The following is a 27,283-nucleotide window of genomic DNA, read 5'->3' on the forward strand; positions in this document are numbered from 1 at the left end:
CTTCGCCTCGTATCTATCAGCATACGGGAGATAACTTCATATTTTGGAAAACTTGCAACATGAATACAACTGCAGCTGCAAGTGGAATGTTACTGTCCACACACTGGCCCTTTCAAACTTCATGTCAATGCTTGCACGCTTAAGAGAGTATTTTGTTCATATTTATCCCTTAAGATACTCAAAAAGAGACAAACTTTACCTTAAATGTGTTAAACAACACAGAATATGAAAAACTATCTGCCATGGCCTTTGGCTGAACAGTTACTAACAAAGCACATGAAAGGTGAATCTGAAGAATTTTGTTGCCACACCTATCCCATATACCTAGCCTACCGAATAAGGCAGGAGCAAAACCTGCCCTTAGGCCACAAGAAAAAAAAAACCACCAGCCTCTGCCAGATTTGCTTTCCGCTTTTTTTCCCCCTTTGCTCTTTTCTTTTCCCTCTGGCTTTGTTCTTCAAAGTTACTTGAGCACAGTGGCCGTGCGAGGGAGACTTTAGAGAGCCGAAAGATTTTGAATTATCAAGGCCAGCAAGTATGAGTGTACTTATAATGTCCTGTACAGATACACAGAGTTCATTCTATAACAACTTAAACTCATAGTGAAGGCACAGTTTGAAGAGGGTAAATTTGCCTTTCAAAAACTGCTTGAAATTGTTCACTGCATGTCACAAGTTGTCTAGTGAAGCAAAGTAGAGTAGTAACTATAGTACATGCTGTCAATACAAGTTCTCCACATTGTCTCTTGTGCTGATTTTCTGCCCTGACTCAGGAAACTTCCATTTGATCGTTAATCATTCACCCAAAAGTTGCGATCATGTGCTCCATTTTTACATATACCAGAACTTCCTTGTTCATTCTGCAGTTGAAAAGTTGGGGCTTGCTCTGAACTACCTCAGTTAATTCCGCTCACCCCTACCCCACATTCCTCAGCCTTCTCAGGCCTCTAGCTCACATGCTTACATAAACTTTCTCAGTGCTTTCTCCCCCCTCTCTTTCCACAGCCTTGGCAAAATGCTTCAAATTCCACTACCACTTTGTAGGGCCTAGTGTAATAGAAAGAGTCCTATACTGAGCTTTCTGTTACCCAGCAACTTAATATCACATCATCCCAGAGTTCCCAGACATCTGTAGCCAAAATCTGTGATTTAAAGATAGCCTGTTGGTATTAATGACTGAAACCTGAAATTTAGAGATCTAAAGTACGCTCCAAGGTAAAAGTATTTTTGGTTGTTGTATGTTAAATGCACTGCCTAAAGCACTGTTTTCATAATTTCAGTGCAATGTGATGTGGCGGCACCTACCAGCTAGTTTCAATCAAGTGATTTACTAAATAATCACTTAAATTAATGTGTTACTTTGAAACAATTATTTCTCCATCTTTGCCCATATAAATCAAACACAGCCTGTAGCATTCATGCAGTTTAGCCTGAGTGGGAAATATTTGATTATGTTAACCTATCTAACATTAGATGGCAGTTGGCAAAATGTTATTGGCATAAAGTTTTGTTATTTTAAGTATGTTGTATCATCTGTGTGACATGTAAAACAAAAAAAAAACTTTTTACAATTTTAATTGAAAATGTTCCCAGTTTACATCAGTCCATATTCCAAATTTGTCTCCGTCGTCACTCTAAACAAGTTATATATTAGCAAGCTAACGTTAGTTTTGTCAATTAATTCAGTTAGTTATACAACAGTTACACCTGGCAGTTACTGGGTGTAAATACCTAGTAAAAACTAACCTTTGGATTACAACTAGTTTGTGTAGTAATTTAGTGATGTGTAGGTCTCCACTTAGTGAACACTTTACATTATAATTAAGCTAAGCTTGAACTTACATTAGATATTAAATTATCTGAGTGGTCAGAGTTCTACATTAAGCTGATCTTTTCATCTGTTTTATGTTACACTTGCATGCATAAACTACTGTAGGCAACATGTATTGCTATGAACAGGCTTAAAGTAAGTGCCATGGCTCTCTCCTCCGTTTTGTGTGAAGGGCACACAGGGGGTCATAATATATTAGGATATGTCTTGGAGATAATCATAATGATGATACAGTATCACACAAAAACCATGTCTATCTTATCTCCTTCAATATCCCGGCCTATTGAGTCAGTGAGCCTTTTCCACTTAATGCATCACTGTGCACACTGTATACTGTCAGAGCTGGCAGAAAAATGGCTGTCAACAGCTAGCTTAAGGGAAAATAGTACTTAAGACAGGCTCCATCATTTCACCAGCCTAACAATGCAGAACACTGATACTCTGTACATCAGCGTAATCCTACTGTTTTTTCTTTTTGTTTGTTTGTGGTTTAGTAGGATGTAAAACTGTTTGACAGCCTGTACTGATACTGAGTTCAGAATTTCTTTAACAATAATGTAAAAATGTCTAAAGAAAACATGAAAACTATTTATTTATGTTATAACTGCGAGTGAGCCCCCCCACGTTTTAAAAAACAAATTGCCTATTAATTCCAGTTGAGGTAGCTTTTTGGACTTAGCTGACGATACAAAGATTCCATTGTTACTGGGAACAGTCTTATTTAAAGGCCTTTGAACAGCCCTCAGAGCAGTACGCCTTGATTCAATATCACCATATTATTCAGGAGCATTTACAATACATCCTAGCCCCGAAGAGCTCTCTGCATCCGATAACAATGAGAAACACAGGGTCCGTCTACATTATTTTTTATACCCGTACTCTTAAGATTTTTCTATCTTCCTATACTATAGTTGTCTCTATATTCCCATTGCATATGGTAACCCCAGCTGGCTTAAGCTGACAGCAAACAATTTCCAGAGGAAAGTGTTATACGTGGCACAGTCCCACCAAATGCATTAACGACAGTGCATATGACACAGTAAATATGCAGATACAGCCAGTGGCCAGGGAGGTTAGCTTCGCATAAAGAGTGGGAGCAAGGGGAAACAGCTAAGAAAAAGCCATCTATCAGTACCTCTATAGCTCCCTAATTAACAAGTTCACAGGATTATATTATATTGTGAAGGCGGTGATGTTGTTGTGTCCCGTCTCTCGCCCTTTCTTACCTATAATTTTTCTAGTATCTACCTTGGAATGAAGCCAAAAATGCCCCAAAACATACTGTTAAAATAGCACAGTATTATGGTCAGTATCATTTTTAAATAAATCAAAAAAATAAATGTGACAACTTAAATTAACAGATGAAAAGTTCTGGTACATATGATTGGTTGACAGACATGCAAATGCAATTCAGTAGAACTTCAGTAGCACTCAATTCACTGCACCTAAGTGTGTTTGTGGTCAGAGCTGTCAGTTGTCAAGTATCAGAGACCATAAAATCAGCTTTAAATGCCTGAAGTAGTTGTTGAAATTTGAATAAAAGTATAAAAGCATGTCACTATCTCTTATATCTCCCCCCTGGTGAAGATGCTCAGATGTGTCCGTGGGGAAGATGCTAATGTTTTCATGATATCACTGCTGTTTGTACTACTTAATGCTATAAACTGATGTGTTTAGAACAGTGGGTCTGTTTAAAGCCCCCCGACATACTTGCTTTTTAACAATGCGTAGGCGTAGACAGGCGTAGACAGGCGTCGGCGACGCAAACGGCATTGTTCACATACCTGCCTGCGTACTTTGCGTGTACCTGGAGGATTAAACATGAATCCATTAGGGGGCAGACTAGGGCCAGATCATCCCTTTCCAACATCGGATTATCTTCCTTGACAACCTCCGAATTACACAACATAAACAAACCAAACATAGCGCACCTTGAGGAGGTTATGATTTTAATGAGACATGATAACGATCTCAGCAATTGCGGGCTAGCTCCAGGAGTTTTATTGTAAACATACCGCCATAAATCTCCTTTTGTTAAGATTGCTGCTGACCTTTTTCTTCTTTTGCGTTTAATAGCGACTGGCAAACCAACTGCATACCACCACCACCTGGGCTGAGGAACAGGAGTTTGCTGCTGACCTGCCTGTCAGATCAACATACTGCCCCCACGTTCACGTGATGAACTGCATCTTGCGGATGTGTAGCGTTAATTTCTGGAGACGTGCACAACCTACGCTTCGGAGGAACGCAGGATACGTGTGACAACCATCTTGCGTACGTGAACGCGAAGTTAAAAGCAAGTATATTCAGGGTTTATATACCAGTGGCTTATAGTGTTAAACAAACTAAAACTGTACAATTAAACTGGGGTGAGCATTGTATTTTATTAAAATTAAATAATTATCACCATAACATCATTATGGACTTCCGAATGTTCTTTTGGACCAAATCTTCAATACTATCCACAGTACATTTAGAACGTATAGATCTAATAATTGAGTGTTAGCATGACAACAATTAACACACAATAAAGCACATCCTCCGCACAAGGCAGCCTTAAGTTGCTTTAAAAAGATTTAATGGACTGAGAGAACAACATACTTTTAACTGGGGAAAGTGTGTTTTTCATTTAGGAACCTACAATCAACTTTGTCCCACTGCACATTCCTGGACCCGTCTCCACAGTAACAGCACTCAAGCAAAGACTATTTGGAATTGTGCACCACTTAGTCCCACTTTTATCTCACACATATAGGCACTGAAAAGTAAGCACAGAGGGCAACCATGCTCACTTTTAGCAAACTATACTTCCAAAAATCCAACCACAAATAAATACAAGCATACGTTTTTTCATTATTGTCAAGAATCTTTACTTGAAAAAGAGGACAGTGGATGAAGAAGTGAAAGACTGGCAATTTTTTTGGGTGGAAATGGAAAACACACTTAGTAGGACTTTGTCATTATGCATCAAACTGTTTCATTTGCCTTCACAAAAGACGCATTTACAGCACAGGCTGCAAACAGCTTCAAGTGAAAGGGCAATGCATATATTATCCAACAAGAAAGGGCAATGCATACATTATGCAATCAGCATCTGCGTCTCATCCAGACTGAGCACATTCTGCTCTGGTCACTTTGTATAGGCTACTGGATATTTTCACTTCAAGCTAAGATACAACTTGCTTTGAACACATTTTCAAAGTAAGTTCTGTCAAGCTCCATACCACAGCTTTATAGCCTTGAATTACTCTTTACTTTCAAGTGGAGACGCACAAATTGATTGTCCTGTGATCTACATTCGTTGATATTCAGGGGCGGTTTAACGGTGTATAACGTATTTGTATTTCCACCTTATTTTAGTGTTTATTCACAACTTAAATCTGCACATGTTTTGTATTCATCATGTTTCAGGTAGCCTTTTGCGATGTGTTTATTGCGCATGTTCATATTGCGACGAAGATGAAAACACAAGTCATTCTTCAGCACTAGTATATAGGTAACAATACTCTAAAGAAGAGAGACAGTTAGCTTGGCTTAACAACTATGTCGCTTTACTCTTTATTCTCAATCAAGCATAGCCCTCATCTGTCTCTACCCCTTGAACTATGCAACAAATTTGCTATTGAATTACTAGGTCTAATTTAGGTCTAAGGACATTCTTAACTGCAGTTAAAAGCAAAGACAAGGACATCACTGTCTCAAATCTTTCAGTTCAAACCTATAAGATCCATCCTTCAGTCTGGGATGAAGTTGTGCAATGTTTATTTAAAAGGGCTGCAAAAGGCCTCCTTTATATTCCTGCAATTGTCTACCTGAGCTTTTGATCAGCTTTGTGATTTGCAAAATCTCCCTTAGTCATCCCGGATGATAGGAAATTAAAAGACGGTCACTCATTGGCAATAAAAAAACCCTCCGTGTTATATCTTTTGATAATTGCCTAATCTAAGGTGTGTCCGGTTGATTGTGAGTCGGGCGTGTTTTGAGGAGTGGTTAGGTTCATCGTGATAAGCACTGTTTTATTGCTATACACAGTATGTCATGCTCTTTTGGATTACTCTACAGCCACACATCAGTCCATCCAGAGAGTGCTAGCATCTTTTAAAAAACTGTTTTCCATGGTTTTAGAGCGCCATCTACAAAGCCCTTCTGAAGATGAAAATGGTTAAAATGTCATTTGCCACACTTGCCTCTTCACAATTGGCATGAGTCTGTGAAAATCCATATCGGTTTACCTTTAGTACCTCAACATGTAAAGCTGTAGCCAGCCATTTTTTGGCATACAAGACCTCACAAGTGTTTGCTCACTCCCCAGCACAAAATGGTGGATAAACAAAGTATACTGGTGATTGAACTCAAACCTCTTGCAAACTATAAAATGCAGAAATCTCAAACAACCAGGGATAAAAGCTAATGCTGGACTTTTATTCAACAGCAGAATGCTTACTCTGTTTCTGCTGAGTCTCCTAGTTGGTTAATATGTTAAATATAAGCACTTGGAAAGCTTTTAAGTTTAATTTTGTTGCTCAGAGTCTTTCGGGTCCCTATCAGTCAAAAATCGGCTAACTATTAGCAAATTTTCAGATTAAATCGAGGAATGATAAATTTGGTCCACAGCATGGGAAGGGTCCCAGAAAAAGAGTCTTGATAAGAGTAAGTTTAAATTAAGATGGCACTGAGCCAGTGACCACAGCGCTTTTAATAACACAGAGAATGTCTGGCCAAACAGTTGCCATGGACTCCCTGAGCAGTCTAACAGAAAATGAACCATATCTGGAGAAAAAGGCTTGCATACAAGGGTTTTACTTTAAATTGATGTAGGCTAAATGACGAAATGATGGCCTTCACAAAACACCAATCATGGACATCACACTCACAAACAAATAACTTGTTTGTTCCTTGTGTGATTTGGTAACGTCAGTCAAGTGGGTAGCCAGCATGGCCTGTTCTAAAAAACAACCTTCACTCAGATTTGTTAGATTCACCTACTCTGAGAACACTCACTGTCTTCATGCACCACGACAAAGTGCAATGCTTTCCACAGCAACAGTTCTTTACCCACAAAGCTGTCTTGTTGTTACTGTGTTATTTTGGACGCCACTGTAAATGGAATAGCTGAAAGAACAGTTTAGACTGGTGGTGATAGCTAGATACTTTGTGGTGATACAACAAACAACACAGAAAATAAAATGATGCAATAGATTGATAGCCTACGCTTACTCTTATCAAACACAACTGCCTTGGGTTTAGAATTACAAGCGTCAAGTAAAACAGCGAAAGACGTGAACAGGCTTCCCTCACTCCTTCACGCAAATTCCATAAATGAAGGTGTGTGGCTCTTGGCATTTTTCCTCACACCACTTTTTCATCTGTTTTCTTATTTTAAACCATTTTAAAACATTCTGGTTAAGATTCACAACATGCAGCTGCAGCACTGAGTATATAGCGGGGTGTGCACCAGTGCTTATATTTTCTTTTTTAGAAGCAAAATTATCTAAATGCATATGGTAGCCTTAAAAACCGCACCCTTCGTATAGTGAAATCATAGGAGGTGCATTACCACCTTGGCTGTATTTAGTTGTCTACTGACCTCAGATGTAATCCATAATAACAGGACCCAACCCAGGACAATCCTATCATTGCACCTCCTGATAATCACTTAATATAGGCCTCTGGGATTAAGAAGAAGATCAGACCTAGCTCCCTGAATCTGTACCCTACATAGGATTTAGGATGGACAAGCCGCTGGCCTGCGTGTGGCTATCAAAACTAATACTGTAGTACTGCTATCCATTTTAAATCTACACTATTCCTTGCAATATTAAACTTCCATTACAGTCTATTTAGTGCATAAATAGGAAGGAGCCTAACTAAAACAACATAGAACAACACTTGTAATTCTGGCATGAAAGCATAAACAGTCACAAGTTCAAGCTTTAAATATCGCAGCCTATCTGTTCATAAAACAAAATCTTATTACAAATCAGACATCCAACCACAGAAAGAATCACAGACACACCACAGCTGACACACAGCCCTGAAGGACAGATCCTTCATAAAGGCTCATCTCCTCATGCTAAATTTGCCAGGCACAACAAAGTTTCCCAGCAGTTTCACTGAGGAGACGTTTGTCAATGTACTGAATAACTGCCATAAATCTGATTCATGAGGAGCATTAAACTGAAGATATAAACCACTTTTAGAACAGTAAAAGTCAGCATCAGACTAATAAATTGCATTTCTAGCTTTCTCATGTAGATATGAACCTTTGAGGTAACATGTGCCGAAAGAAATCAATGTATTATGCATTAAGTTTCACTGCCTCATTTAGACATTAAATATGTATAATGCAGAGAGAACTTTCATTTCAAATAGGGAAAAGAGTCACATTAAGCTGCCTGAGAATGTGGCTACAAAGTTTAAAAAGGAGGGCAGTGAGCCAAGTCCAAAACATCAAAATCAGGTGTTTGTTAAGTTTTGGGTAGGAAGTCCTGGAATTTCAGGCTGCTTATTTTGAGCTAATTTGAGTCAGCTGTTAAAATCATTCTGGGCAGCTGAGCAAGAATTAACATATTTTCTGCAACATAATAAGAAACCCGCAAGCAAACCCTGCCTCCAGTACAATATTGAATACATTCTTTTTAAATGCTATTTGAATATTTTAACCTTGGGTTCAACAGACCATTTTCCAAATTGAAAGTATTTTAAAAAGGAGTATGTATTTATACAGTGAGAGCATGACTGCGGAAAGAGGAGGTGAAATCACTCAGAATCTTCTTAGTAGCACAGCAACTACTCAGGAATGTCCACACAGGTCTGAGAGACAGCTGGTCCATCTGTTCCTGCCGTCAATTCCCCCAAAGAAGAAATATGACTGGAATCAGGAACCTTACCCATCTCCTGCAAGTCTTCCTTTACCTCACTGCTCCACACAGTGACATGACTGAATAACTTATGTCAAGCTGGTGCATACCTATTTCAGATTTTATAAAAAGCTTCACATAGCTTCATAGTGACACTGAGTAAAGAGACTCACCAGTTTCCTCATCAATGGTGAAAATCCCCAGGCCAGACCCATCTCGTATGGAGTATCGAATCTCTCCGTCTTGTCCTTTGTCTTCATCTTCAGCTGTTACAGTCATCACCGAAGTCCCAACAAGTGCATCTTCTTTTATAAATCCCTTTTCCACAAACGATCGGAACAAAGGTCTGTACAGATTCTCGTTCACATCCACCACGTCCACCTCAATGAAACAGGTTGATGACAAGGATATGGGCTTCCCTTTGTCTTTTGCTTTTGCCGTCAAATTGTACACTTGTTTTGTCTCATAATCGAGATTTTGCACAATCCGCACAGCACCGCTGAGTTTGTCTACTTCAAAATTCCCGTCTCCGTTATCCATAAGACTGTATCGTACCTGGCTGGAAGGCCCAATGTCGGGATCGTGAGCCTCCAGCCACATAATTACAGTACCGATAGGAAGGTCTTCCCGCACCTTCACGCGATAGTTTGGGGGGACAAATTTAGGTGGATTGTCATTCACATCTTCCAAGGTGATTTTAAGCTGCACTGTGGACACTAACTGAGGCTCATTCGCTGCCTGGTCACGTGCCGCGATCTTCAAGATATAAACTGGATGGAGCTCACGATCCAACGGCTTTGTCACAATAAGCACACCGTTCTCCTCATTGATTGCGAAATGATCCGTGCCTCCCAAAATTGAATACTTCACAACTCCATTATCTCCTTGATCCTTGTCTGTCGAATCCACCTGGATAATTTCCGTCCCAACAGGTGTGCTCTCACTTATTTCAACTGAATAGGAGGACTGCAGAAATTGAGGGCTATTATCATTGGCATCTAGGACCTTAACACCCAACAGGCGGGATGAGGATTTCTGTGGTATGCCAAGATCATAAACTGTGATGTTGAGGGTGTAATAGTCTGTCGTTTCCCTGTCAAGAGGAGAATAAACCAAAAGCCACCCAGTTTCCATATCTACTATGAAGCGGCTTTCTGTGTCTCCTCCTGAAATAACGTACACCAGTTTCCCATTGAAGCCACTATCTAAGTCCGTGGCACTTAAATGGACAATCCGGGCCCCAATAGGGAGGTCTTCTTTAACTTCAATAACACTGGGGAAAGGCTCCGCAAACTGAGGAGCGTAACGGTTGACAGAGTGAATGTCCATTAAGTTGTCATCTGGCTCAGTTTGCGTGTGGATTTTGCTGCCCTGAAGTAGCTTCTCAGCCAACATGGTGGCAACACCAGTTTCAATACATTTTAACTGGACAGGCTTGCGTGCTGTGATGACAGTTATGTTCATGATCATTGGCTGGGTCTCGTGTTCACCGTCGGTCGCAATGATTTGTAAACTATGAAAGGACACTTTAGCTGCCTCTCCCTCACTCAGCGTGTGCTTCAGCGAAAGCACGCCAGAGTTTGGGTTCAGCTCAAACAGATCAAGATCATTCCCGGCTTTAATACTGTACCGCACTAGCTGCAGTTCATCAGCATCTATGGCAGACACTGTTGTTACCTGCTCTCCCACGCCGTGATCTCTCGGCACAGTCACTTCACAGTCTACATTTTCAAACAAGGGCTTATTGTCATTCAGGTTATTTAACATTATGGTGACTGATGCCTCCACCTCTCTCCGGAAAGGGGACCCCCAATCTGATGCCCTGACTCTGAGATTGTAAATCCTTGGCATGAGCTCATAATCTAGGACCTCTGAGGTGCTGATGACACCAGAGAAGTAGTCGATGACAAACGGTTGAGGGCTGAGATTGGTAATGCTGTAGGTCACATAGCCATTCTCGCCTCTGTCTAGATCAGTGGCTTTAACCGTTACCACACTGGTCCCTATCGGTACATTCTCATCAACACTGGCCTTGTAAGATGTCTGCTGGAACTCAGGTGCATTGTTGTTCACATCCATCACATCAACAATCACTTTTGTCGCCGCTTTTTTATCACTGGTGATCACGTCTAGCTCAAATTGGGGGGAATAATCAGCATTGATTGGTCCTGCAGTGCTGATTAAGCCAGTATCTGGATTGATAGTAAAGCGGTTCTTGTCAGATTTTTGTCTAAAGAAGTATTTTAGCTGTGGATACTTCGGCACGGCTGTTACCATAGTGACAGGTGTATGAAGAGGGGCAAATTCACTCAGATTGACTCTGTAAACTGCCTTTTCAAATACAGGAGGGCCCACTTTGAACTGTGCAGAAGTGACATGTACCAATTTAGCAGATGAAAATTGAGGGGGGCTGCCTTTGTCCTTCGCCTGTAAAGTGAGGTTGTATCCAAAAGGCTGGCTGTCCCAGTCTACATCTCTGACTGCTTTTATTTTATACTCTTTGCTTCCGGGACTGCTTCTCACAGCCTTGAACTGCTGAAGAGGGTCACCGGCCACAATGCTCAACGATGCTATCTCCCCATTTGGTCCCTGGTCACTGTCCTCTACTGTCACAATAGCGTAGGTGGGGTCATGGTCTGCATCTGAGGGGGCCAAGGTTACAGCTGTGATTACAGGTGCGTGCTCATTGGCCTGCTCCACCCTCACTGTGAGTTTGGCCATGCTACTGAAACCACTGCTGCCGTACAGCTTCATGCCCCTGTCAACTGCAAGGATCTCCAACTCGTACAGCTTTGTCTCAGAGTAGTCGAGTTTGCCGGTCAGTGTCACCACGCCGCTTGTTGGATGAACCGCAAACATGTCCGTCCACTCTCTGAAACTATAGTAGTATTCTCCATTCGTACCGATATCTGCATCCGTTGCCGTGACCTTGGCCACACTTGTGCGTATGGCCGTGTTCTCTGGCAGAGAGATACTATAGGATGTTGGTGAGAAGAGAGGCCTCAGATCATTGGTGTCCAGTACCTGCACCTTTACTCTGGTGCGACACTCCAGATTAGTGTTCCTCTCTGAAGCTTTAACAGTCAGCACGTAGTGGTCTTTAACCTCCCGGTTCAGAATGGCAGTGCTGCCTCCTTTGGTCCTTATTCGCAAAAAACTGAAATCTCCCAGCAGGTAGTCCTCTGCTTTGAATAAGTTCTCATTGTCTCCAGAGATGATTTTGTACCGTATCTCCCAGGCTGGGTCTGTGATATACATCCCCATCTTGGTGTGACTCTCTAAGTAAGTCTTAGCAGCAGAGTTCTCATATATGGTGGCATTGTAAACAGAGTGGGTGAACTGCATGGATGTGGCCCTCGCCATCCTTTGGTTCCCTGTGCAGCCACAGAGGAGCGACAGTAGCAGCACAAGCAGTGAAACCAAGTGCTTCCCCATTATCGTACCGTGATCTTCACGCAACCACCTGAAAACAAACAAAATGTGATTGTTATTGTTATAACACTTCATCATGCAAATACATTTAGTACATAAGACTAACTGTATTTCAAATTAATACAATAAAAATATCAAATAACCACATGCTATCACCCCCCTGAAAACCTTATTATTTTCTTCACTTTGCAATATCCCAGTCTCCTTTAAATGTCATGACAAGTGATGGCTAAATAGATTTCGGGTGGAAATAAGATAAAGCAAAGAAGTTAGGTGACTAGAATGCACAATGCCAGATGCCAAATGTGCGCTTCATAACAGAGGAGTCTAATTTATCCAAACATCAGCTTATTGAGCTCAGAGAAAAGACTGGCAATAAGGAAACATGTGAATCTTTAAAATTCCTTGTTGGTGTCAAAATGTTTTCATTGTAAGACTGCACAATTAATACTGCCTTTTTTCAAGAATGGAAATGCAATAAAATTGATGGTCACCCACTAAAGTAAACTAAAATTTTAAATATCACAAGCAGCAACAACTATGTAATACAGTTAACTTACAATCAAAACGGACTTGTTACTGGAACACAGCAAAACCAACAAGAGTGCTCCTTTCTATATAATAAAGCTCCAATCACTGTTTAAACCTCAGAAGAGATTACTGACCAACTGCATTCAAATTGCAGACTCACTGGTATACAGCCGCTTTACAACGTCTCTGGCTGCGTGGGAGTCCGTACAAAGAGAAATAAAAGCAAGACGTTGCTGTCTTCGCAGGAGTGCTGTGTCTAAAACCAACATTATTTACTTTTGGCGTGTCAAAACGACCAGTGCAAAGGTTTAACGTTAGTTATTAATACTTTATGTGCTGTTAATAAGTGACGGAGTCTAGCTAAATTCACCTTAAATCCGAAACTATCGCCTGCAGGTACAAAAGAACCATCTGCTTGTGAGCCACCATTGTAAAAAGAAAATCCAAGAAAAACTAAAAACTTCTAGATCATTTTTAAGCGTATGACAAAAAAAATTAAAGATTTAGCTTTTGCGGAATTCGTTTTTCTCTGCAACCCCCTAACCTGATTTCATTAAGAAGAAAATATACAATGTTTCAACAAAATAAGTTAGGTGACGGTTGACTATTTCATTTTAACCCCATCCCCCAACTAAAGCCATTCACCTCATGAAGCGATGGCAGCCGTGCGCTGGGCAGAAATTTGCTCCCAAAAAAAAAAAACACCGGACACTTTTCCAACACAAAATGAAGCATAAACTACTGTCAGCGTGAATAATGAACCCCCCTGTGTGTTAACTAAAACGACACTAGAGCAATAGTTTTGTTGAGGCTAAACTTCCTCGAAGAGGCAGAGAAAGCAGCGGCGGCTGGTTTCTTTCACAGCCCCGCAGCTCACAATAGCCGAGTTAACCTATCTCAACTTTTTTCCACGTTGCACAGATGCAGAAGTTAAACCGCCGCTGCTTAAAAATGAGCACCGGGCACAAAGACAACGATACACATACCTCTTCTCTGATTAATCTCGTATTTTGGGGGGTTTTGCATGTAGTTTATGTGGTCCAAATCTCGGCATGGTAATGTGTAGTGTAGTCTCCTCTCCGTTACTCCATCTACCACCACCAGGCAGTCTCTCTCTTTCCCCACACCGCTTCCCTTTCTTTCCCACACTGAATCTGCCCGGTATCTCTCCGCGCTGCGCACGTCCGGATCTACTTCCCGACTGGCAGCCGGAGAAGACCTCTCCTCTCTGAACCCAGGACCTGGGCGCCGACTTTATTATATTTATCAAAAATATTCGGAAAAAAGGGGCCAAAAGGCTGTGCTCCAGTAAATCTGATTAATCTTAAATATAATAACAACCACTTCACCTATAACCCCAATGTAGCCCTTTCTTTATTATGGGCGTCTTTTTACTGACATATATATTTTTTTATCCTATTAAAACTTTCAAAGCCCGTACATCCATTTGTGAGGGCATGTTGAGTAGTATGGCTATTATACCTGCAGAACGTTAACTGTTATTATTTTCTGCTCAAATTGCTCTGTGTGGCCATGTAAGCTGCTGTAATTGACTCCCTGATGTGACTTTCCCCCCATCCATTATATACATCTTTGCTCATCTTTGATTGCCATTACAATGCTACATTAAAATAACCTACAAGCAAGACCTCTTGAGGTTATGGCACGGCACGTGGGATATCTTTACAAAGGGCACAACCTTGTATTGCCCAAACGAGACTAACCTAATCCAATATATCCACCTCTTCAGCGGCATCCCAACCACTTACGTGCCGTGACGGTTATTTTGTGAAAAAATAACAAAGGTGAGTTAAGTGTGACCTCAAGCTGGCGGTGAGCAAACAAACACTATAAAGATAGTTTCGATTAGACAATAATTTATGTTCACTGTGCTGAAAAATTACCCGTGAATTCACATTATCATTTTGTTTGTCCGCATAAAAAAGGTGGATAAACTCTATTTGGCGAATGGAATCGCAGTTGAGGGTATCCCTGATGATGATAAATCGGCTAATAATACTTGCAAATTCAAAGTTCCTCGCTGGGGTTGTTGCATTCTATGTGTTTAACATCAATTCTGGAGATTATTCTTCTCATTATTCTTAGCAATGTAATTGTTTTTTAATAGTCTTGGTTAGGCTGAAAATATAGTGCCCAGCAGTGCGTCCCGGGGTTAGTATTTTGGCATTAGAGCAAGGTGACTGATGGTGGAGGTACACTCGCCATGAAGGCGCTGATCCCATCAACCCCCCTCCTCACACGGCAATGCTGACTGCTTCTCAGACCAAAGCTGCACCACATTCCCTCTATAGGAACTCAGGAGTGTGGCTGCTATGCGATTGATGGCGCTGTCTCACTGCTCTTGCCCGGACTGCAGTAATACAGCTGGTGTGCCTGCAGAAAGCCTGTGCTGCATGCAGCTTGACAACTTGTCAACTTGTTCTACTCCTGTGTGTGTGTGTGTGTGTGTGTGCGCGCACGTGCGTGTTTAAGTGCGCGTGGGTGCGCTAAGCGTGCGTATTTGTGCATTAGGTTTGTTTGGCACAAGTCAGAGACGCTCAGTTTTCCTAGGTGCCGTCTAAAAGATGCTTCGAGTTGAGCACAAAGTTTTAAGACTAATTTTTAACCTCCTTTAGAGACAAAACCATGAACCCATGTCTTCTAATTTCACTCAGAGCTACTCACCAGACCGGCTGGGTGATCTCCCGCTGCCGCTCCAAACTTCACTTCACATAAATCCTGGCAGGTCTTGATAAATATTCTTTTGCGAGCATTGCTCAGATGAGAGAGGTTTCTGTTTGTGAGAATCCGTCACCTTGTTCCTCCTCAGTCCCTCACAGTTGTCAGAGCCTTCTGTTCCGATCCGTTCAGAGTCATCACACTTGGTGGCTTGATACAGAAGAGCTGTAGGCTACGGTTTGCCTCGCTCCTCTCCTCCACAATGGTTCAGGTGGAGTTGCATACTGTTGCCTTCAGGTGATATCGGAAATATGCAATCCCGATAGGAGGGTACAAGAAGACAAAAAATAGTAAATAAATGGCAAAGTCGTGATTTTCATGCCTACATTATTAGGCTACTCTCGTTGGGGAAAAGAGATAGAGCTAATGAGGGGGGCGGAGTGAAAGGAAGGCAACAACAGATGGAGAAAGTGATGCCTTTGATTATTAGCCAGCCTGTATGTTTTTGTTTAGGCTTTCTGCTTATCTAATTATTTGTCAAGCATACACCCAATCTAGTCTAATTCATTAATTAAAACATGAATTGTATGTCTGATGCATAATTTGTCATTCAACATAGATTTATTTCTTATGGAAAAATCAGCCTTTAAAAACATAGTTACAGGGTACTTTTTTTTTTATATACCAAAGGCACTTGAGAGTCATTTGACCACAAAGTTTGAAAGTGGGAGCATATCAGATCTCCTTCAAGGCATCCAGGATTTGACACCTTCAGTTTGAGAAAGGCTCTGACGTCACAGATTCCTCTCTCATTCCATGCATGCACAGCTCAGCTTGTCGCCTGCAGTTTAGCTGTGTTTATTCTGTCCAAAATCTAAGAAACCATCCTCAAAGCAGTTTTTTCATAATTGCTTTCTCAATTCATTCTGTTCAATGGATTGTGTTCTCATGAGCTTTCATGAAACCCCAATGCAGTTTTAATAGTGATCAGTGAATGCACTTGAGCATCCAGAGAAGCAAATGTAGCTCCTGGAACATGTGGGTATAACGACTAAACTTGACACCGTGCTGTGAAGTGCCTGCCAAAAAATGCCAGAGCAGAAAGGGCTGTTTTGAGCTGACAGTCCAGTGTGAGAATCTCTGCCTAATGCCCATCCAGCACTGGCTCATTAAAGTCACATTTGCCCACAGGCTGAGTAAACGAAGGAGACCTATGGGCTTGTAGTGCATATGTGTGTGCATATGTGTATGTGTGTGTGTGTGTGTATGTGTGTGTGTGTATGTGTGTGTGTGTGTGTGTGTGTAAGAGAGAGTGAGAGAGAAGGAGAGGAAGACTGAGCTTGAGTGTCAGTGAGCGTGTAATGTTTTAGCTCTCTCTCTCTCTCTCTTTATAAACTTTCTCTAGGTCTGCCCTCTATCTCGCTCCCAGTTTTGTCCTAGACAATGTAAGCTTTCTGAGACAGGTTTTTTTGTCTCCCTCTCTCTTAGCCTCCCCTCTGATCTGCCTGTAAATTCAGGTCAGGTGATGCCCAGGGCCGGTTCCCCTACTTTGATCTCACCAATGTGTTTGCAGTTCTGGCTGCTGGGGGTCAGGTCCTAGCGCCTTATAGACCTTATGGATTTATAGTGTTTGCACCGTGTGTGTTTGAACACCTCCAACCCCTTAATAATGAGTTAAATCAACTGCATAGAGAGAATTTTATATAAACTTTAAATCAGGAGTCACTGATGGCTAACATTTTGTATCCAGGAGATTTATTTTTTTGTGTGTCTGCCTGACACAGCGTGATAGCTTGATGACACTACAAGTCAGTCTTTAGTCTAAATGTGTCGTTCTGACAGTTTACAGTATCCATATTTCCTCTCATGTAACACACAGCAGGCTCAATTTCCTCTTAAAATCATCCTAATCCGCTACAGATTGTCCTCGTGTCATTGAGAGGTGTTAGGAACAGGCACGGATGGCGTGCTGAGTGAGTTACTTCTCCTTTCCCTGTGACTAATGTCTTAAGCTGAAGGTTCCCTCTGCAACTCGAAACAGGATAGAGATCAGGAAAAGATACAGATGATTTGTAGTGCGCCTGCAGCAATGGAGCACCCAGGTATATGTTTCTCCAACCACCCAATCTGTGTAAAATCTGAATCCTGAGGCAGAGCTTAACTGTAAAAGAGATTAGAATAATTCAATATCCATCCTGCTGTTGTATCCTCAAGTAAAGACACTGACCCTCCCAGAGCTGGTGCTCCTGCTTCTCAAGATGACCCTTTTTGCGAAAAGACAATGTGTTATGAGAGAGATATGCTCAAAGAGGCTAAATGTACCTGACGCTATGTTAAATGAAAATAACTTTGGGGAAATGATATCGGGAAATAAATAAAAAATAATAAACTGACATTTTTGCTGCAGCTGGAGACAAACTGCTGTGCTCTGAAAATAAAGTCTTCTGCTGCCTCAAGCAAAGCAGGAGATTATCTTAGCAAAGCCCCTTGGTTGTAGAAGCTTCCGTAATTACCTAAAGAAATGACACAAGAATACACTGTGCTATATATGGAACAACCTGCTTGGAGAATTAAAATTACTGCATTATTTATTTGATGTTGTTACTTTGAGATGAGATGCAAGTATAAAATAAAATGTGTGCGATAGAATAGTGCACTTCTCTCTGCATGTATGGCTATCATGAAAACCTGTGCCATACCCTCTGGGAAATCAAAAGCCCCCTCTTTTTCCTGCTTCTAAACTCTACATTTGACTGGGTTGCATTCTGAACATCTTTAATATTCACTGGTCCATAATCCAAATAAGATGGCCGTCCCTGAAGACGTCCCCAGGTGGAACACAGTAGTACATTCAAAATGTATTCTAAACAGCCTTATTAACCCAGAGAACAAAGTCCATTTAGTCACCCAAGAAAAGACATGGCACTCACGATGATTTTATCGTTTTTAATATTTCATTGCAATGTATACTTTCTGTATTTTCACCACACAGAAAAGTGTGACACAATTTTGCCATCTAACTAAATATAAAACTGCTGATACTACTAAATTGTAAATTTTGTCGCTCAACACTTAAAAGAATATTTAGACATTTTGTTAAATATGCTTATTCACTTCTGTTAAATATGGAGCTATAACCAATTAGCTTAGCTCAGCATTAAAACTAGAAACAGGGAAACAGCTTACCTAGTTCTGTCCAAAGGTAACAAAACACCTTATACCCTGCTTGTTACATCCCCCCAAAAAAGCATAAAAATGTCAAGTTGTGGTTTTACTGGGGGTTACAAGCTTTAGAGGTGCTGGCAGGAGGATTTGTCTTCTTATCTCTCAAATAAGAAAGTAAATAAGAGTATTACCCAACATGTCAAACTATTCTGGAAGTGCGCAAATTAAAACTAAGAACTCTTGTACAAATGTACCACGAATTATAGCTGGTTAGCTTAGCTCAGCATATTAAATGGAAACAGCTAACCTGACACTGTCCAGAAGAAACAAAACCTGCCTACCAGCACCTGTAAAGCTTATCATTTGACACATTATATCTTTTAATACAAGAACGTAACTGTGAAAACGACAGTTTGTGTTAATTTGTGAGTTTTAGAGGTGGTGGTAGGCAGATTTTGTTTGCTAGCTGTTGAACCCTGATTCCGGTCTTTACGCTAAATTAAGGCTGCTGTAGCTTATTATTTAAAAGACAAACATAAGAGTGGTATCGATCTTCACATCAAACTCCCCACAACAACTGGAATTACCGTGGTTTCCAAACTGACAAAACTATTCCGTTAAGCTTATCTGAGTATTGTAATTGGTCTTGTTTAATCATGTAGCTCAGATGCATTGAAACATATTTTTTGTTGTCAAATCAAATTTACTCCTTTCTTCTAGAGACTCTGGACTCTAGAGTAGTAGAGTTGGTGTCTTTGCTAAACATATCATGACTGCTTACAAGTGCTCGTCTATCTGTGCAGTGTCAGTGCAATCCAAAAAGCTAGACTGGAGTAGAATAAATTGTTATGATTTAGGATGAAGTAATTTAATCTGCTTTTTACATGCAGACTAACTCTCTGGGTCTACAGTATATGTTATTGTCACACATAAGCAGCACGGCGACATACAGAATGTGGTTACATTTTTTCAGAAGCTCACCATCTTCAGCTTTCTCCCTTGAGAGGCCAGCTCTTTGATGAGATGTAATATATGAAGGCAGTAGGGGATACACAACAAATTGAACACAAGACCGACTGATATTTTTGATGTACTGTATTCCTCCAGCCATTTTTTCCCTTGCTAAATCCTAATCCCACAGAAATTGTGTGGGGAGATTATGCACAAAAGGCACATTTTCTACATGGATTTGCATGGATGGATTAGTAAAGACTTGTAATGGAGGCTCGTATTTGTAGAGAAACCTCCATCTTCCTGTTGTTGCACATTAAAATGATGCGGCGGTGCTTCACTTCATGTTAAAACACATTACTCATCTCCCACCCTGGGAGCATGGATAATTTCTCATTGCTATAAAAGTTGTGAATTTGTATATATCAGCAAGAAACAGATGCCCAAGTCAGAAACATTCTGCATTACAAGGACAGTTTCACATGTCAACAAGCCACTCAAAACAACAGACACCCAATGTTGTATTTTCATTTATAGCTTAGAGCTTTAAGACAGTGATACAGAGGATTGGGAGTGCTTTGAACCCCTGAGGATGATGTTGCCTTTCACTGTCACCCAGCCCACATGCTCCCTTGAACAAATTGGTGCTCAGAAAACAGAAATTAAAAACATTAACTACATCACAGTGTATTCATTCGGCCACACATTCTTTGTACAAAAACAAGCCAATCATAGTTCTCTGGCAGTCATGTATTATGTATTTACAGACACATTTTGCTTATCTAATAGGAGCCATATCGCGTCTCAGATTTAGACAGCTTAGGGAATGCCCTGAGGCCCTCTCACTGCTTCTTAATCCTCAGATCTGGAGGATGTTTTTTCACTCCACAGAGTGAATAAAAGGACCTTAAAGGGCCAAAGTTTCCCTCGTTCTCTTTTTCTCTCCATCTTGTGTACAAAACAGAGAACATTTGTGTGACTAAGTGCTGGAATAATTTGTGTACGTCCTTGGCACAGTCACAGCTGAGGATGGCTGCTTGGTCCTTGCCTGCAGACAATATTTTTGTAATCACATCTGTGGCAAACAGACAGGCTGCCATGTTCAGACCATATCCTTTTTCACAGCAGGTACAAATTAAACTTGTGTAATTGTAGGTGTCTTATTGCTGAAATCTGCAAATCACCAGTCCTTTGTGACAGGTAACCCAAAACTATGGCTCAACGACTATCCAATCATTGCATAGCAAATGTAACTCAGCACGGCAGGCCTACCACAGTCAGTTTGGAGCGTGGTGTCTTTATTTAAGCCTTTCAACACCAAAAACATGAGCAGAAGGATAGGAAACGCTTTAAAGTAAGCAAATGTTAGCATGTCTGGTTAACTAGGTTAGTACAGCATTACTTCCAAAGACCAAGAAGCATATTTTGAGCTTACTGCATTATTTTGTAGGGTTACTTTACAAAAAGTCTCCTTTAGGATTGGCACATCCACTTAATATTTACCCATTATGTATCACATTGCCGACAACGTTATTTTAGATAATGTTCTCATTCGCAAAGGTTTTTAATTATTTGTTTGCTAAATGAAACATGCAATTTAAAAAATACAAACAACAAAGCAAAACTCTCATCACCATAATCTATGTTTCTTGTCTGAGTATGTTTTTGTGTAAAGTAAGCATCCAAACATGTTTATGTCATAATGAGATAGCTGAGCTGCTTGTGGGGGGGCGTTTGTTGAGGTGAAAGTTTTAAGGCAGCTCCGTGCTACTTTCATGGGAACGGGAAGTCAGAGTAGCCTATCATCTGTAAAATTTCAGCCACATGCTCTCTTTCTTGATATTACTGTGGAAAAATGTCTTTCTATTAAAAGCGTTAATTTCTCTGAGGAATACACTGTAAACACCTTTCTATCTGCGTTTTTACACATTCACAATGGGGATATTCCGCTGTTGGTTACATCCCCAAACAACAGACACAAAGAGGATGGAAGACTAAATCATGTGTGTTGACTCAGCAGGATGATATAAAATAAGTTGATCTACAGGAGAAACCTGAGAGCCTTACTGAATTATATTCTGATATGTTTTTATATTTTGAATTTTCACCTTCCACCTGAATCTTTTGTTTCCCTTTATATAAATAAAAACATTTACACCATAAATTCGTGCAGAAATATTAACCAGAATGCAGGAAAGCATTCTGGTAAAAACCCAGACCCCCAGACCCCCCGCTTATTAAGTGTACATCTAAGAAAACATAATCTGGATCTGGATCTCTGTTTAGAAAAAGTTTTTGAGAGGAACATTCACTTATTAATTAAATATAATTAATATTGACATGGATTTTTTGTTCCCTGGGAAAGTCATAAAATTGTTGTTTGTTATTCACTTATGTGCTTTTTTCATGTTTTTATAACAATAGTAACAACAACAACAATAATAATCAACAATATTCAGGGCAAATAGCCAACATCTTTTTGATGGGGGGCCCTGGATAATGGATTGGGGGGCACTGGCCCAAAAAAGGTTGAGAACCACTGTCTTACACGGATCATTAGCCAGGGTTTGGGTGAGGATGCTGACTTTTGCCTTGGACTGGGCAGTTTTTTAGAACAAAGTATGTAGCCATCAAGTGCATATTTAAGACTCTTTTCCAGTATTCTCTTCTCAAAACAAGTTAGCCTGACGTAAAGTTTTCAAAAAAGTTATTGAGCTAACCATATGGTGCTAACTAGCTGACTATCAAATCTGCCACTAACAGTTGACATTTGTCGCCAGTCAGAATTGACAAGACTGCTTTTGTCGGCCTCTAAAATCAGACCCAAAAGATTACTAATAATTTCGACTGATGAATCTGCCCCCGTTATCAGTGTAAACTGCATACGTATGTGCACAAACCAAAAGCTTGACAGGCATAGCAACAGTAACTAAGGGGGAACAACTTAGCGTATGGTCCATTGATATTTTGTTGTCCCTAGATCAGCATGGTTGGCCTGTTTATTTGGTTGTCACATTGCCAGCCAGAAATATTGTTTTATGTTTGCCTCTAGAGTTGCTTCATTCATAGGACCTGAAAGATGCATTCTCATGAGTGCATTATCTGCAAGAAACTGACATGTGATATGGACATCAGCTCTGTCTCTTTTCCCTACTGAATTGTAACAGGAAGAAAGCAAAGTGTTTCAGTGGCAAATGATCTGCCCTCAAGACATCTTCAGAGATGTCTGCGCTGGTGACCCCAACAGCATTGTCATTGTAATAAGGCATAATGTGCTGCAGCTGAAAACTATGCTGTAAGAGAAGTGAGAGTAAGAAAAGTTGTGGATGGACAGCTTAACAACAAGCTGAAACTCAATATAAATGTCCATAAAGTTGAGTGGAGTTGCAGATTCATGTGATAATTCTCTTTAGGTTCATTAATACGAGCAACATCTTTCACATTGTCATTTGATACTTTGTTATTATAAAGAAACATTGATTGTAGCTGCTTTAACACAATTTACACAGTAACACAAGAATGATGCAGGATTTGATGGAATGGAATGGACTTTTTTACATTGCTGTATTTCTCCTTCACTAAAAGATGAGTATTTCTTCAGCCACTGTATTTTACACACATTTGCTTCCCTGGTTTTACCCTGAGCGTGTGTGCACGTTCCTGTGTCTTGTTTTGAAATGTGTTACACTTTATATAAATTAAAGATACTGACTTTAATTTACATGCATTTGTGTGTTAACATCCTCTCTGCAAGACCCAGAGCTGGAAATCAGTGCCAGGACAGAGATGCAAATCAGTGGAACAGAAGGCGGAGGGTGGCATTCATCATTGTTTGATTCTTTCTTTCTTAGCGGCAGTCTGGCAAACACAGGTCAGCATGGAGGGATGAGAAAGCAGCAAACACACACAGCCGAACCGCAGCGTAGAGGGCCGTTAGCACGTCACGTTTTGTCTAAATCAATATTCCATACGTAAACATCTTAAAAGAATAAAAAGACCCTGAAAGAATAACTCATTCCATTTTCATCAACTTACTCTCTGCGGGAGCTTGTCAGTTGCTCTATGAGTGAAAACCCTTTCTTCGCTGTCTGTCATTCAATTAAATATAATAGGGTAAAATGTGTCTGCTTGCAAAGCTCAGGGTTATTTTTAATACATCCGTTTCCACCCTCTGCCCCCTCAAAGAATGACATCACAGACAATACTTGCTGACATTTTGGTAGAAATAGACTTTGGAGCAGGTTTACCTAGTAATCCAATTATAAAGTTGTTGATTTGTTGGTGCAGAAAAAACTTGGAACTGGTAATGCTTCCATAATACTGAGCTAATTTGGATTTAGAAGTTCAGGTATAGCCAAGTCAGTCAACTGATTAACAACACAAACCCTCATCAGTATAACAGAAAGTCATAGCAGAAGTGGTGCTCTTGATCTACATATTAGCCTTCTACATGGAGGTTATTTTTTAACAGAAAAATGCCTTTTGGTAATATATCTGGTGTAATGCATGATCATAAATGATGGTGCCGTCAAGCAGGATGCAGTAGTCCTGGGTTTAAGATGAAGGTTTCTGAGGCCCTGTGTTACGTTTTGCATCCAGATTATGTTTAAATCCAGTTGAGAGGAACAGCTGTTCAAATCTGGCATCAGAATACGTTTCATGTCGTACATATTAAGAAAAAAAGGGGTTTTGCATCTGCAATGTCACATGTGACATTCTGAACAGATGTTTTGAATTCTGGAGTTGGGTTTGATTTGCTTGCTGTCATCTTGGCAGTTGGAGCCTGACAATTTAAATTCGGAAAGGGTAACAAGCAAGCGACAATCGGCTGAGATTTAAATTCTGAGACACCTGTCAATCATTGCAAACACACCCCAGTACATATTCTTTAACATGCTCTTACTGGAACAATAATTGTCATAATCACCATGTTAGGAGTTAAATTAATTGGATTCAAACTGAATTAAATCCAAATGTGTTCTTGGTCTTTCTTCAGGATCACAACAGGTTGTGTTAATTTTATGTATGTTCCATATTGAAGACTTGATTGAAATTTTCAATGAAAACCAAACTTAGATTGATGGCCTGATCACGGAAGGGACTTCAAGGCATATTAGACAGTAAATGCACCACATGGAGACTGCTGAAAGTACATTCATCCCATTTCTGGCTGCCTTTTCTCAGCCTGCAGTTATTAGCCATTTAGCAGACATTACACTGGCCCTCGTTAGCTAATGACCTGCCACACACAACTCTACTGCTGATTCAGCACAGATGTCTGGCCAAAGCCAAGCTAAAGCACTCTACTGTACATAACACAACAATGTACATTTAATGAAAATAATAACAATGAAATAATACCGAGCTAATACAATTAAATGGCATTGTCTGCCTTTGTGCTTGCAAAACTGAAAAGTTCACAGTCTGTTTTTTTATCTAATAACAATCACCTCTCAAGTGCATGACCTTTTCTGAGAACAGGGATCAATACAGCTTGCCATGATGCTGCAAACAAACCACTGTTTACTTTACCTTAGCGTATCTTTCACTCATTTAAAAAGGTCAACAGACTCTGTTATACTGATAGGTTGAGAACCCTGGCCTTTCCTTTTTGGATTGATCTGAAGGTTGCGGAGAAATGGACTGTACTCGCTCCTGCTATCCATCTTTTCACTGTCATTTTGTATGTATGCCCATGTGTGGGTGAGTGGATGAGAGCTTAGGCTTTTGGAACAGTTCATGTATTGTAACGCTCTTCAAAGGGATGGGTCAAAACAGTGTTTTATCATCAAGCAAGTTCGGCTCCCCTTTGAAGGTCTAACGAATGTTTCTTGCAGCCTGGGCCCTCTTTGGGTTTGTGTGCAAAACATTACAGAGGCAGTTGTTGTGGGGGAAGTGGCAACAGCGGCGGCTATTGAAGTTTAGGAAGAATGAAGGCTGAGGATTAGGGTGTTCAAACATTGCTGTCCTGTGCAAGCCTTGATATGACTGCACCTGGGAACAGACTGTTCTGTACAGTGGCAGTTTCCCAGAGTCCAAGAGCAGTACTGTCAGTACAACACACCTGCCTCAAAAGAGCTAAAGAAATGAGCACGAACCTTGAAATGTAAAAATGACAAATATGCAAAGGTGACTGTCCTTTAACACAAAATCTGTTACGTACCAATCATGAAATAGATGGAATATTGTATCTGTTTTAAAAGTTTGAGTAGCTTAATATGTAAAAGTTTGCTGTTTTGTAAAAAGAGAGAAAAACTTAATTGCGAGCTCATATAAACCATCCATCACCCTGACCTCTGTAGCTTTACTTCCTATTGCTCTATTACTGTGTCAAACTATTGCCATTTTCGAGGTGCACTGCTGCCATGTAATCCTGTTAGGATTGAAAAAATGTAATTCTCTCATTTTTCTTGCACAGGGAAGGTTTGCATTTTCCAACTGTGCTCATTTCATGAAATTGCCAGAGACCAAGCTGGTGATTTCAAGATGCTGATATACAAATACAGATGCCAGAAAGACGTTGAAATTGGGTTTGCTACACATTATTATAGTAACTATTTAACATAGATGTGGTAATAGTAAGCATTGGTTGAGAATGTGACAATAAATGTCTGCCTTGATTGCTCTTGGGCATGTCACTTGAAAAAATACAATCAATTACATTTGATTTATTTCAAAAAGTCGAAAAGTCCATCTTCTGACGGTATACCTGCTATTTTACTTTTGTTACTCAGCAGAACTCTGTCAAAAGGGCCTTTAAAGAATTCTAAAGCTTTCACACTCACACGTCACATCTTCTTTATTCACTGTAACGTGTGTAGAAACAGAAACTAGAGATTGTGGTTTAAGCAGCCAGTTTACGGTGAGGAGGTGTTTACCATCAACAGCTAATGTTAGCTTGGTTCTGGTGTCTGCCTACATGCAGCACTCCAGAAAGGTCCCTCTTCTGATGATTTATGCTGCCTTGACAAAAATTGCTACCATAGTCAGAATGTATCAAAAAGATAAAGTTTTTTGCTTTAAATATTGCAATATGAATTAGCCTACACTAGTAAATGTATTATTTGCTAGCTTGTTATAAACCCAACACACAGTACACACAACAAGCTAGCTAATTTACATTTCTTTAAAGATAACACAAGCTACATGATAGAAGCCAATGTGTAAATAAAAACTGTAGTCTTGTTGAAAAATTTTACCTTAATGCAAATCGATAGTGTCTAATTCTAACCGTAACTAGGGCTGGGCGATATGGCCTAAAAAGTCATATCCTGGTACTGTTAGGCAGAATTCCGGTATAAAAAATTTATTGGTATTTTCTGCTAAGCGGGCTGGGGAGATGGGGGCAGTTTTAGCGGCCATGTTTTTACTATTTTTAGTAACTTAGCTTGTTTCATATTTCACCGTTATAATTATACTTCATTCTACATCTTAAGTATCACTCACTTATTGAGTTTGCCTCCTTCAGTTCTCTTCACACTCACAGACCTAACGTGCCTCTGCTGCAAACACGCCAGCGTTCCGCGCCTCTTATGCTGTTTTTCCATTACCAGTACCAGCTCAACTCGCCTCGCCTCGAATTGGTTTGGCCGTCCTCCGTTTTCCATTGCAGATAGTACCCAGAGATAGTACCCCTCAATGTAGCTGGTCGTCATAGCTACGCCACACACAACTGCCGCGACCAAATCAGAAAAACAAAAAAAACAAGTTGCTTTTTGTTTTTTCTATTTTAAAACCAAAGCGGAAAAATGGAAAAAGAGAAAATAAATAAACAGACATCTGTTTTGTTTTTCTGTTTTAAACTCATAACAGAAAACAAAGGAGCTGCATTTTGT

General features: G+C 40.3%; 1 protein-coding gene across 2 annotated transcripts in view; it reads right to left on the reverse strand.

The window, feature by feature from the left end:
• The window catches only part of fat1a (FAT atypical cadherin 1a), a 74,769-nt gene extending 61,033 nt beyond the window's left edge, over positions 1 to 13,736 (reverse strand). For both annotated transcript variants that reach the window (XM_046046294.1, XM_046046292.1), the window contains exons 1-2: positions 13,640 to 13,736; positions 8,864 to 12,153 (exon numbers count right to left, since the gene is read on the reverse strand). In XM_046046294.1, the coding sequence (XP_045902250.1) occupies positions 8,864 to 12,125 (3,262 nt within the window). In that variant the 5' untranslated portion in view covers positions 12,126 to 12,153; positions 13,640 to 13,736. The remainder of the gene's footprint in view (positions 1 to 8,863; positions 12,154 to 13,639) is intronic.
• Positions 13,737 to 27,283: the final 13,547 nt, after the last annotated feature.

This window comes from Micropterus dolomieu, linkage group LG04, assembly GCF_021292245.1.
Source record: "Micropterus dolomieu isolate WLL.071019.BEF.003 ecotype Adirondacks linkage group LG04, ASM2129224v1, whole genome shotgun sequence".
NCBI lineage: Eukaryota > Metazoa > Chordata > Actinopteri > Centrarchiformes > Centrarchidae > Micropterus > Micropterus dolomieu.